The sequence below is a fragment of the Ornithorhynchus anatinus genome, chromosome 2 (genome assembly GCF_004115215.2).
Source record: "Ornithorhynchus anatinus isolate Pmale09 chromosome 2, mOrnAna1.pri.v4, whole genome shotgun sequence".
Lineage (NCBI taxonomy): Eukaryota > Metazoa > Chordata > Mammalia > Monotremata > Ornithorhynchidae > Ornithorhynchus > Ornithorhynchus anatinus.
In genome coordinates this window covers 4255982-4269254 of record NC_041729.1, presented here as the reverse complement: position 1 = coordinate 4269254, position 13273 = coordinate 4255982, and the positions used below count along the sequence as shown (strand labels likewise).

Sequence of the window (13273 nt, the reverse complement as noted above, 5' to 3'; positions counted from 1 at the left end):
TAACGTTGGTATCTGTTAAGCGCTTACTACGTGCCGAGCACCGTTCTAAGCACCGGGGTAGATGCAAGGTAATCAGGTTTTCCCACGTAGGGCTCACAGACTTCATCCCCATTTTACAGATGAGGGAACTGAGGCCCAGAGAAGTGAAGCGACTTGCCCAAGGCCACACAGCTGACAAGTGGCGGGGCCAGGATTAGAACCCATGCCCTCTGACTCCCGAGACCGGGCTCTTCCCCATTTTGCAGATGAGGGACCTGAGGCCCGGAGAAGTTAAATGACTTGCCCGAGGTCACACGGCAGGCAAGCGGAGGAGTCGAGGTTACGGCTCGGGTCCTCTGACACCCAGGCCCGGGATCTTTCTACTACTAACAATAATTATGATATTTGTTAAGCACTGACTATGTGCCCAGCACCGTTCTAAGCGCTGGGATAGATGCCAGTTAATCCGGTTGGACACAGTCCCTGTCCGATATGGGGTTCACAGTCTTAAGCCCCATTTTCCAGATGAGGGAACTGAGGCCTAGAGAAGCGAAGCGACTAGTCCGAGGTCACACAGCAGACAAGAGGCGGAGCCGGGATTAGAACCCAGGTCCTCTGACTCCCAGGCCCGGGCTCTTTCCGCCAGGCCACGCTGCTTCTCTGGCGTAGAGACAGATCAAGTCGGAGCCAGTCCGTGTCCCATCTGGGGCTCGCAGTCTAAGGAGGCGGGGCAGAGAAGCAGCGGGGCTCAGTGGGTAGAGCCCGGGCTTGGGAGTCAGAGGTCGTGGGTTCTAATCCCGGCTCCACCCCTTGTCCCCTGTGTGACCTTGGGCAAGTCACTCCACCTCTCTGGGCCTCAGTGACCGCCCGTAAAATGAGGATTAAGACCGTGAGCCCCACGTGGGACAACTGATCACCTACCCCGGCGCTTAGAACAGTGCTTGGCACATAGTAAGCGCTTAACAAATGTCATCGTTATTATATGATCCCTCGGCTGGGCCGGCCCGCAGGTCCTCGAGAGCGTTCGAAGGGCTCCGGAAATCTGGGCTCCTTGGCGCTGCAGCGCCTTGAAGCAGCGTGGCCTAGTGGGTCGAGCCCGGGCCTGGGACTCAGCAGGTCGTGGGTTCTAATTCCGGCTCTGCCGCTCGTCTGCCGTGTGACCTTGGACAAGTCACTTCGCTTCTCTGGGCCTCAGTTCCCTCGTCTGTAAAACGGGGATTAAGACCGTGAGCCCCACGTGGGACGACCTGACTGCCTTGTATCTACCCCTGCGGGGTGTATATCTCCATGTTTCTAGTTCTCTTGATGACGTTTTGTTTTGTTCTGTTTTGCATTGCTGTCTGTCTCCCCCGTTTAGACTGTGAGCCCGTCATGGGGCAGGGACGGTCTCTATCTGTTGCCGACTCGTCCATTCCAAGCGCTCAGTCCAGCGCTCTGCACCTACTAAGTGCTCAATAGATACGACTGAATGAATGAATGAGTGATCAGTGCTTGACATTTAGTGAGCACTTAATGAATACCATAATTATTGTTATTATCTCGCCGCCGACCTCTTGCCCGCGTCCCGCCTCTGGCCCGGAACTCCCTCCCTCCTCAAATCCCACAGACAATATCTTCCCCTCTTCAAAGCCTTATCGGAGGCCCCGTCTCCTCCAAGAAGCCTTCCCTGACCACTCCCTCCTTTCCTCTTCTCCCGCTCCCTTCCGCGTCGCCCCTTTCTTCATCCCCCGTCTCAGTCCCATTTAATAATGACGTTGGTATTTGTTAAGCGCTCACCATGTGCCACGCACTGTTCCGAGCGCTGGGGCAGATACAGGGTCATCAGGTTGTCCCACGGAGGGCTCACAGTCTTCATCCCCGGCTCTGCCACTTGTCAGCTGTGCGACTGTGGGCAAGTCGCTTAATAATGTTGGTATCTGTTAAGCGCTTACTAGGTGCCGAGCACCGTTCTAAGCGCTGGGGTAGACACAGGGGAATCAGGTCGTCCCACGGGGGGGCTCACCGTCTTCATCCCCATTTTCCAGATGAGGGAACTGAGGCCCCGAGAAGCGAAGTGACTCGCCCACGGTCACCCAGCTGACAAGGGGCAGAGCCGGGGTTCGAACCCGTGACCTCTGACTCCAAAGCCCGGGCTCTTTCCAGTGAGCCGCGCTGCTTAACTTCTCTGTGCCTCGGTGACCTCATCTGGAAAACGGGGATGAGGACCGTGAGCCCCACGTGGGGCAACCTGTCTACCCCGTATCTCCCCCAGCGCTTCGGACAGTGCTCTGTACCTAGTGAGCGCTTAACAAACACCAACGTTGCTATTATCCCAATTTTACGGACGAAGTCACCGAGGCCCAGAGAGGTGAAGTGACTTGCCCGAGGTCCCACGGCTGACGAGCGGCGGAGCCGGGATTCGAACCCGTGACCTCTGACTCCCACGCCCGGGGGCTTTCCACGGAGCCACGCCGCACTTATATCCACGTCCCTCATTTCTTTCTTTCTATCGACGTCCGTCTCCCCCTCTAGACTGTCGGCCCGCTGCGGGTCGACACCGTGTCTGCTTTCCCCTCCCAAACGCGTAGTCCAGTGCTCCGGCACCCAGCGAGCGCTCAATAAATACCACCGACCGTCCGACTGACTGACACCTGTCTTCCCCGCCTGCCCACAGAGCCGTCAAGTTCTCCGCCAAGCTGATGGGGCAGGCGATGGCCAAGAGAGTCAAAGCCACCATCCTCTTCGGCACCGAGACGGGCAAGTCTCAAGCCTACGCCAAGGCCTTGTGCGAGATCTTCAAGCACGCGTTTGACGCCAAGGTAGGAAAGGCGACGACGACGATGATGATGATAATAATAATAATAATCGTGTTGGCATTTGTTAAGCGCTTACTACGTGCAAAGCGCCGTTCTAAGCGCTGGGGGGATACAGGGTGATCAGATTGTCCCACCTGGGGCTCACCGTTTTAATCCCCATTTTACAGATGAGGTCTCTGAGGCCCAGAGAAGTGAAGTGACTCGCCTAAAGTCCCACAGCTGACAAGTGGCAGAGCCGGGATTAGAACCCACGACCTCTGACTCCCAAGCCCGGCCTCTTTCCACTAAGCCCCGCTGCTCCCCTAGCTAGCTACCCCCTCCCCCATTTTCCGGCGGATCTGGGGGTCTTGGGCTTCCCGAGGGACTGCGGTGTGTGTGTGTCTGTCTGTCTGTCTGTCAGTGTGCGGCTCTGTGTGTGTCTGTATTTGCGTGGGGGGTCTGTGCGTATGTATGTGTTTGTGAGTGTGTATGTTGGCATGTGTTAAGCGCTTACTACGTGCCGAGCGCCGTTCTGAGCGCCGGGGGAGATACAGGGGAATGAGGCCGCCCCCCGTGAGGCTCCCAGTCTTCATCCCCGTTTTCCAGATGAGGGAACTGAGGCCCAGAGAAGTGAAGTGACTCGCCCACGGTCACCCGGCCGACAAGTTCGTCCGCTCGACCGTCTGTATCTTCATCACCCTATTTATTTTGTTTAATGAGCTGTACATCACCCTGATTCTGTTTATCTGCCGTCGTTTTAATGAGACGTCCTTCCCCTCGACTCTCTCTGTCGCCACCGTCCCCGTCCGTCCGTCTCCCCCGATGAGACCGTGAGCCCGTCGGAGGGCGGGGACCGTCTCTATCCGTTGCCGACTCGTCCGTTCCGAGCGCTCGGTACGGCGCTCTGCACATAGCGAGCGCTCGATAAATACTCTCGAATGAAAGGGACATATGTGTGTCTGTGCTCGTATTTGTCTGGGTGTCTGTGTGGGTATGTGTGCATGTGTGTGTGTGTGATCGTATGTGTGGGTCTCCGCGTGGGCGCATTCGTGTGTGCCTGCGCGTACGTCTCTGTACGCGTGCCTGTTTATCTGCGTGCGCCTCCATTTGTGTGTCTGTATTTGTCTGGGTGTCTGGGTGGGTGTCACTGTACGTGTGGCTCTCCGCGTGGGAGTATCCGTGTGTGCCTGTGCGTACGTCTCTGTACGCGTGCCTGTTTATATGCGTGCGCCTCCGTTTGCGTGCCGACACGTAGGCATCTGTGTGTGTGTGTGTGTGTTGGTACGCACGCGTCTGTATCTGTGTCTGTGTCTACTCGTCTGCGCGCGTGCGTCTAGCTGCATCTGCGTGTGTATGTTGGGTGGGCGTCTGGATGTACGCGCGTCTATACGTCTGCGTGTATATCTCTAATCCTCTTCATTTTAATGGCGGCGATGCCCGTCTCCCCCTTCTAGACTAGGGCGGGGTGGGGATGGTCTCCTTCCGGTGCCGAGCTGTACCGTCCGAGCGCTTAGTCCGGTGCTCCGCGCGCAGCGAGCGCTCAGTGGATACCCCCGAACGGACGGCCGCGTGTGTACCTGTGTGTGCGTCTGCGTGCCTGTCTCTCTCTCCCCCCCAGGTGATGTCCATGGAAGAGTACGACATCGTGCACTTGGAGCACGAGACCTTGGTCCTGGTGGTGACCAGCACCTTCGGCAACGGCGACCCGCCGGAGAACGGAGAGGTAGGCTCCGGGACCGCCGCCTCCTCCCCTCCGACCCGCGCCCCCTAAGCGCCGGAGGTAGAGGCAGGGTGATCGGGTCGTCCCCCGCGAGGCTCGCAGTTAATCCCCATTTTCCAGACGAGGGGACCGGGGCGCAGAGAAGCGACTCGCCTGAAGTCACCCGGCCGACGAGCGGCAGAGCCGGGGTCAGGACCCACGACCCCTGACCGCCGAGCCCGGGCTCTTGCCGCTGCTTCTCCAGCCGGCTAGCCGCCGCCTCCCCCATTTTCAAGAGGATCCGGGGGTCCCCGAGGACACCCGCGGTTCGGGCCGTCTCGGGCCAGACGGGAGGAGCTAAACCACGCGCGGTGTCGGGCGTGGACGTCGGGGTGCGTGGGTGTCTGTGGGACTGCGTCTCTTTCCTCGACGGAGAGGACGCCCGTGTCTCCCCGCCCCTCGCGCGGGCCTCGGGTCGCCCAGGTTGGGCTCCCTCTCCCAGAAGCCTCTCCCCCGACAAGAGCCGAACGCCGGCGGCCCGCCGGCTCCGACCCGCCCGTTGGACCCTCCCGTCCCCCTACCCACCCGGTCGACCGCCCTTCCCTCCGCCGGCCCCCGCCCTGTCGTCGAGAAGCGGCACGGCCCGGTCGGAGGTCGCGGGTTCCAATCCCGGCTCCGCCACACGCCCGCCGGGCGACCTCGGGCAAGTCCCTTCGCTCCTCTGGGCCTCAGTTCCCTCACCTGGAAAATGGGGATGGAGACCGTGAGCCCCGCGTGGGACGGGGACCGTGTCCGAGCTTGGATCTACCCCGCCGTTTAAAAAAGGGCCCGGCACGCGATAACAGTGATGACGTCGGTCTCTGTCAAGCGCTTACTAAGTGCCGAGCACTGTTCATTCATTCAGTGGTGTTTATCGAGCGCTTACTATGTGCGGAGCACTGTACTAAGCGCTTGGGGTGGACAGATCGGTGACGGGTAGAGACGGTCCCTGCCCTCCGAGGGGCTTACGGTCTAATCGGGGGAGCCGGACGGACGAGAACGACAGCACTGGGGCATCAGGTCGTCCCACGAGGGGCTCCCGGTCTTCATCCCCGTTTTCCAGATGAGGGAACCGAGGCCCGGAGAAGTGAAGCGTCTTGCCCGAGGTCACGCGGCGGACACGTGGCGGAGCCGGGGTTAGAACCCAGGTCCTCTGACTCCCAAGCCCGGGCTCTTTCCGCTAAACCGCGCCGCCTGAGCGCCGAACCGACACCATCCTCGTCATTAACATTACCCCGTATCTCCCCCAGCGCTTAGAGCAGTGCTCTGCACCTAGTAAGCGCTTAACAGATACCGACATTATTACTATTATTCTCCCTCTTTCTCCAGAAATTTGGCTGCGCCTTGATGGAGATGAGACATCTGCATTCCGTGGCGGAAGAGAGGAAGTAAGTGAGGGGGTTCGGTCGCCGGCGGGGCCGACGACGAGACCCCTGAGGGCACCCAATTGGTCCCCCTGGGTTTGGGCGGGGTGGGTGGCGAAGCCCCCATGCCATTCCCGGCCAGTTTTTCTCCCCCGCCCCCCGCTTTCTTCTTCTTTTCTTTATAACGGTCTCCGTTAAGCGCTTACTACGTGCCAGGCACTGTCCTGAGCGCTGATCCGACATTCCGCGGAAGGGTTCGCGCAGCAGGGGTCCGGTGCTCGCTCTGGTCGCCGGAATGACGGTAACGACGACAGTCGTCATTCCGGGATCCGTTAAGCGCTTCCTCTGGGCCGGGCACTGTACCGAGCGCGGGGGTGGATGCCAGCAGATCGGGTCGGACGCCGTCCCCCGTCCCACGTGGGGCTGGCGGTCTCAGTGCCCTTTTTCCAGAGGAGGCCACTGAGGCACCGGGAGTGAAACGACCCGTCCCGGGTCCAACAGCAGACGAGCGACGGAGCCGGGGTTAGAACCCACGACCCCGGGCTCTAGCCACCAGGTCACGGTCGACCCAGCCCCGGTCCCGTTCTCCCTTGGCCGCCCCTTGCCTGCTGGGTGACCTCGGACGAGTCGCTTCACTTCTCTGGGCCTCAGTTCCCTCCTCTGGAAAATGGGGATTAAGGGCGTGAGCCCCAAGCGGGACCGGACCCGCGTCCAACCTGACGACCTGGTACCTGTCCAGGCGCTTGGCATGTAGTAAGCGCTTAACAGGAAGCGCGATGTTTATTCGGATTATTAGGGGGAGGCGCAGTCAGGGAAGGCTGCCTGGAGGAGGGAAACTCTGTCCCTCGTCTATTTATTCGTTCAGTCGTATTTATCGAGCGCTGACTATGTGCAGAGCACTGTACTAAGCGCTTGGAACGGACAGCTCGGCCACAGAGAGAGAGAGACGATCCCTGCCCACGGACGGGCTCACGGTCGTGGCTCAGTGGAAGGAGCCCGGGCTTGGGAGTCAGAGGTCGTGGGTTCTGATCCCGGCTCCGCCGCTCGTCAGCTGTGTGACCGTGGGCGAGTCACTTCACTTCTCCGGGCCTCAGTTCCCTCATCTGGAAGATGGGGATGAAGACTGGGACAACCTGATGACCCTGTATCTCCCCCAGTGCTTATAGAACGGTGCTCGGCACATAGTGAGCGCTTAACAAATACCAGCGTTATTATGAAAAGCAGCGTGGCTCAGTGGAATGAGCGCGGGCTTGGGAGTCAGAGGTCACTGGTTCTAATCCCGGCTCCACTGCTAGTCAGCTGTGTGACCTTGGGCAAGTCACTTCACTTTTCTGTGCCTCAGTTACCTCATCTGTCAGATGGGGATTCCAAAACTGTGAGCCCCACGGGGTGGGACAACCTGATCACCTTGTATCCCCCAGCGCTTAGAACAGTGCTCGGCACATAGTAAGCGCTGAACAAATACCACAGTTTTGAATCGACTAAAGTCCGTCTCCCCCTCCGGACCATTAGGCTCCTCGGGGGCCGGACACACGCTCATTCATTCGTTCATTCAATTGTGTTTATTGAGCGCTCACTCTGTGCAGAGCACTGTACCGAGCGCTGGGAACGGACAAATCGGTAACAGATAGAGACGGTCCCCGCCCTCTGACGGGCTTCCGGTCTAATCGGGGGAGACGGACGGACCGAGGACCGTGGCGATAAATAGAATCGAGGAGAAGAACACCGCTTCCGTTCCGTGGTGCCCTCCCAAGCGTTGGGTACAGCGCTGGGCACACGGGAGGCGCTCGATAAAGGCCAAGGTTGGATGGATCTAGCTTCTGTGAGTTCCACCCGAGGCCCGGGGGGGAGAATCTTCCCGCAGCCTCTGCTCCCGGGGAGAAAGATGGGGAATCCATCCCTTCTCCTCTTCAGGTTCCCAGAATCCTTGCGTTTCTTTCCCCGCAACGGGCCGACCCCGGCCTCGGCCGGCCCGAAGGCCCGCAGCTTGACCGCGGCCCGAGACGGTAAACGCAGGTACCGTGTGTGCTCGCGCCGGCTGCCGCGTGCGCTCCCTCGAGGCGGGGCGCGTGCTTAGCGCCAGGTACCGCGTGCGGCGATGGCGGCCTCCCCGCGGGCTTAGCGCTTAGGCCGTGTGGGGTCACGCCGAGTACCCGTGCGGGCTTCCCGCGGGCCCGGTACGCGGCTCGCGCAGCGAGGACCGCGGGCGACGGCGCCAGGTTTGAGAAGAAGCAGCCCGGCGGAGCGCGTAGAGCCCGGGCCCGGCACTCGGAAGGTCACGGCTCCTAACCCCGCCTCTGCCCCCTCATAATAACAACCGTCGTACTCTATCACGCGCTTCCTGTGTGCCAGGCACTGTACTAACCGCTGAGGTGGTCCAAGCCAAGCAGGTCGGACGGGGTGCCCGCCCCCCATGGGCCTCACACTCTCCATCCCCATTTCACGGATGAGGAAACGGAGGCACCTGGCTGCTGGGTGGCCTTGGGCAAGTCGCTTCACTGCCCCGGGCCTCGGTTTCCTCATCGGCGAGACGGAGATCGTGGCCCACGTGGGACAGGGACGGCGTCCAATTCGATTGAATGATAATAATAGTAATGTCGCTGAAGCGCTTACTATGTGCCGGGCACCGTTCTAAGCGCTGGGGGGAGGTGCGGGGTCGTCAGGTTGGCCCACGGGAGGCTCACGGTCTCCATCCCCATTTTGCAGATGAGGGAACTGAGGCACCGAGAAGTGAAGTGACTCGCCCAAAGTCACACGGCTGACAGGTGGCGGAGCCGGGATTAGAACCCACCACCTCTGACTCCTAAATCCGTGCCCTTTCCACTGAGCCACGCTGCTTCGCGTGTATCCGCCCCGGCGCTTAGTACAGTATCTATAGAGTCTAGAGGAGCAGCGTGGCTCAGGGGAAAGAGCCCAGGCTTGGGAGTCAGAGGTCACGGGTTCGAATCCCGGCCCTGCCGCTCGTCAGCCGGGTGACTGTGGGCGAGTCACTTCACTTCTCTGGGCCTCGGTGACCTCAGCCGTAAAAGGGGGATGGAGACCGCGAGCCTCGCGTGGGACGACCCGATGACCCCGTATCTCCCCCGGCGCTTAGAACGGTGTTCTGCACGTAGTAAGCGTTTAGCAAATACCAACATTATTATTATTATTATTATTATTACAGTGCCTGGCGCATAGGAAGCGCTTAACAGATGCCGTAGTTATTATTAGTATTATTATTATTATCATTAACGCGCTCAGCCCCCAGGAGTTCTGCTAAGCACGCACCCGCCCGCTCTCACTAACACGGTGGCCACAGCTCGGGTCTGTTGCATGAGTTTGCCGCTGTGTGGGGCCGGGATTCACATTTTGGGGGATTATTCTAGACCCTTTCTTTGGATCTTCTTCCCCCTTCTCGTAGTTTGACTTTCCTGAGAACGGAAATCTGCATCTCAGGAAGAGAAACTCTCTGAGTTTGACTTTCCTGAGGAAAGAAATCTGCGGTTCCCAAAGGGAAACTCTCCCAGTTTGACTTTCCTGAGGAAAGAGATCTGCGTCTCACGACGGGAAACTGGATCTTAAAACCCCGTCACTGGCGCGAAGTGTCAGCCCGGGGAAAACGGTCGGTCGGAGATGGGAAGCGGCAGGGCCCGGGGGGAAGAGCCCGGGCCTGGGAGGATGAGGCCCTGGGTTCTAATCCCGCCTCCTCCACCCGTCTGCCGTGTGGCCTTGGACAAGTCACTTCGACTTCTCTGGGCCTCGGGTCCCCCGTCGGCAAAGTGGGGATTCGATTCCTGTTCTCCCTCCTACTTCGACTGTGGGCTCCGTATTGGAACTGATTACCTTTTTATAATAATAATAATAATAATAATAGTATTTGTTAAGCGCTTACTATGTGCCGAACACCGTTCTGAGCGCCGGGATAGATACAAGGTTATCAGGTTGTCCCCCGCGGGGCTCCCAGTCTGCATCCCCATTTTCCAGATGAGGTCACTGAGGCCCAGAGAGGTGAAGTGACTGGCCCGAGGTCACACAGCCGACAGGTGGCGGAGCCGGGATGAGAACCCACGACCTCCGATTCCCACACTCGGGCTCTTTCCACTGAGCCCCGCTGCTTCTCTCTCCACCCAGTGCTTCCTGCGGGGCTTGGCGCAAATGCCCGCAATTATTATTATTGATATATTATTAGGTCCTTGCCTTTTTGAGTGGGAATCTCTCCAACTCCCAGGAGGGAAAGGGTCACGCAGGCACTCCCCTGTTTACACGGGGCTTACTGTCACAGCAGACAAAGATTCCCGAAATGACCGCACCTCCGCCTCCCAAGACCTCTAGATTGCCGGCGTCGGACGCGTGACTGATCTCAGCAGCTGCTCCAGGCGCTCAGTACAGTGGCTTGGCACGTAGGCGAGCTGCTTAGAGAAGCAGCGCGGCTCAGTGGAAAGTAGCCCGGGCTTGGCGGAGTCCAGAGGATCATGGGTTAAAATCCCGGCTCCGCAGCCTTGTCCAGCGGGTGACTCGGGGCCATGTTCACTCAACTTCTCTGTGGCTCAGTCACCTGCAGCTGCAAAATGGGGTGAAGACGGTGAGCCCCACGTGGGACAGTCCTGATCACCTTGTATCCCCCAGCGCTAGAACAGTGCTTTGCACATAGTGAGCGCTTAACAAATGCCAACATTATTAACCCACGCCATCAGCGTGGCGTGGCTCAGTGGCAAGGGCCCAGGCTTGGGAGTCAGAGGTCGTGGGTTCTAATCCCGGCTCCGCCACTCGCCACGCTTCACTTCTCCGGGCCTCGGTGACCTCATCGGTCAAATGGGGATGAAAAGGGTGAGCCCCACGGGGGGGGGACGACCTGATTACCCTGAATCGTCCCCAGCGCTTAGAACAGTGCGGGGCACATAGTAGGCGCTTCAACAAATACCATAATCATCATTATCACCGTCGTTTTTACTATCACCATATCCGTCGAGGGCAGGGAACGCGTCTGCCGACTCCGGCGAAGCGTGCTCTCCGAAGCGCTCCGGTGACCTGCACCCAGCGAGCGCTCCATCGATACCTTGGATTGATCGATCGCCGGCCTTCTAATAATAATAATGACGATGTTGGTATCTGTTAAGCGCTTACTATGTGCCGAGCACTGTTCTAAGCGCGGGGGAAGATACAGGGTCATCAGGTTGTCCCACGTGGGGCTCACAGTTAACCCCCATTTTCCAGATGAGGTCACTGAGGCCCAGAGAAGTGAAGTGACTGGCCCACAGTCACAAAGCCGACAGGTGGCGGAGCCGGGATTCGAACCCACGACCTCTGACTCCCAAGCCCGGGCTCCTGCCCCTGAGCCGCGCCGCTTCTCTTAAGAGGAAGGTGTTGAAAGACTGGCTCCCCCGCGTACCGTGCTCCGCACGCGGTAAGCGCCCGCCGAATCCGACGGGACGGATGGTTTCTCTCGGCCGGCGACCAGAAGCGTTCAGTGGGGAGTCGGAGAGCTTATTCGCCACCGGCGACTGCAGGTTCACGCATTCATTCCTTCATTCGGCCCTGTTTATGGAGCGCTTGCCGTGCGCCGAGCACCGTACTGAGGGCTTGGGGACGTGCAGTTCGGCCACAGAGACGATCCCTTCCCAACAACGAGCTCACAGTCTAAACAGCCAAACGAGAGCAAGTAGTCAGGCATCAATTGCCAATCAAACTAGATAAATAGATTTATAGATATATACACAGATATATTCGGTAATATTTATGAGCGCTTACTATGTGCAGAGCACTGTACTAGGCGCTTGGAATGGACAAATCGGTACAGATAGAGACGGTCCCCGCCCCTTGACGGGCTTACGGTCCAATCGGGGGAATATATACACAGATATATCTATATCTATCTCTGTGTGTATGTCTATGTCTATGTAGACATAGATATATACGTTCACAGCTATAGGCACATATACACGTGTTCGGGGCAGGAGATTAATGCACCCTGCGGCGTTGAGTGTTGTTAGACAAGATCCCTGCCCTTAAAGAGCTTACAGTGGACTCTGTTGCAGAAGCACTGCACTGAGCACCTGGGAGAGTACAGTAGAGTTGGTAATACACGATCTCTGCTCTCAAAGAGCTCGCGGTCAACTGTGTGCAGGGGCGCTGTACTGAACTAAAAACCCGTCTCGGCGCCGAGGTCCTCACTTTCTCAAGCCCAAGTGGATTTGGTACCAGTGAGCTCTGTTCAGCGTGGCTCAGTGGAAAGAGCACGGGCTTTGGAGTCAGAGGTCATGGGTTCGAATCCCGGCTCGGCCATTTGTCAGCTGTGTGACTTTGGGCAAGTCACTTAACTTCTCGGTGCCTCAGTTACCTCATCTGTAAAATGGGGGATTGAAGACTGTGAGCCCACGTGAGACAACCTGATTCCCTTGTGTCTACCCAGCGCTTAGAACAGTGCTCGGGCACATAGTAAGCGCTTAACAGATACCAACATTATTATTATTATTACTCTCGCACCACCCCCCTTTCTCTCTCCCTCTCTTCCTCTCCTCCTCTCTCCTCTCTTCTCCCTCCTTCTCCTTTTTTCTCTCTCCCCCTTTCTCCTTTTCTCTCCCCTTTCTGTCTTCATTTCTATCTCCCTTTCTCTCCCTCTCACTTTCTCTCTTCCTCTCCCTCCCTCTCCCCCCTCTTCCTCACCTTCTCTCTTCCTCCTTCTCCCTCCCTCTCCCCTAATCTCTCCCTTTCTCTTTCTCTCCCTCTTTCTCCCTCTCCTTTTCTCTCCCTCTCACTTTCTCTCTTCCTCCCTCTCCCCCTCTCTCTCTCACTCTTATTTTCTCTCTTCGTCCCTCTCTCTCTCCCTCTCACTTTCTCTCTTCCTCCCTCCCCCTCCCCCTTTCCGTCTCTTTCTCTCCTCTCTTCCTCTCCCTTTATCCCTCTTTCTCTCCCTCTCGCTTTTTCTCTTCCTCCCTCTCCCTCCCTCTCCCTCTCTCTCCCTCTCATTTCTCTCTTCCTCCCGCCCTCTCTCCCTCTCCTCTCTCTGTCCCTCTCATTTTCTCTCTTCCTCTCCCTCCATCTCCCTCTATCTCTCCTTCTTTCTCTCCCTCTTTCTCTCTCCCTCCTCTCCCTCTTTCTCTCCCTCTCCCTTTCTCTCTTCCTCCCTCTCCCTCCATCTCTCCCTCTTTCTCTCCCTCTCCCTTTCTCTTCCTTCCTCTCCTTCTCTCTCCCTCTCCCTCTCTCCCTCTCTCTCTCCCTCTCTCTTTCACTTTCTCCCTCCCTCTGCTCAATTAAAAACATGAGTCTCAGCCCTTGTCTCCGATCAACGGTTTGGTCGCTCGATCCTCCTCCTCTGACCCTTTCTCACGCCGCCGCCGCCGCCCAGCGCGGGGGGCATCGACTTGGACGCTTTGGCTTCGACCTTTCCATCCTAGGGTAGCCCTTTACGGCGCCGCTCTAAACTCCATCGGCTCACGCAG

At 58.2% G+C, this 13273-nt stretch overlaps 1 protein-coding gene across 1 annotated transcript in view; it reads left to right on the top strand.

Moving 5' to 3' along the window:
- The window catches only part of NOS1 (nitric oxide synthase 1), a 109875-nt gene that overhangs the window by 65149 nt on the left and 31453 nt on the right, over positions 1-13273 (top strand). Inside the window, 3 exon segments of the mRNA XM_029057606.2 lie at positions 2633-2777; positions 4372-4476; positions 5821-5879. Of these exon segments, the coding sequence (XP_028913439.1) occupies positions 2633-2777; positions 4372-4476; positions 5821-5879 (309 nt within the window).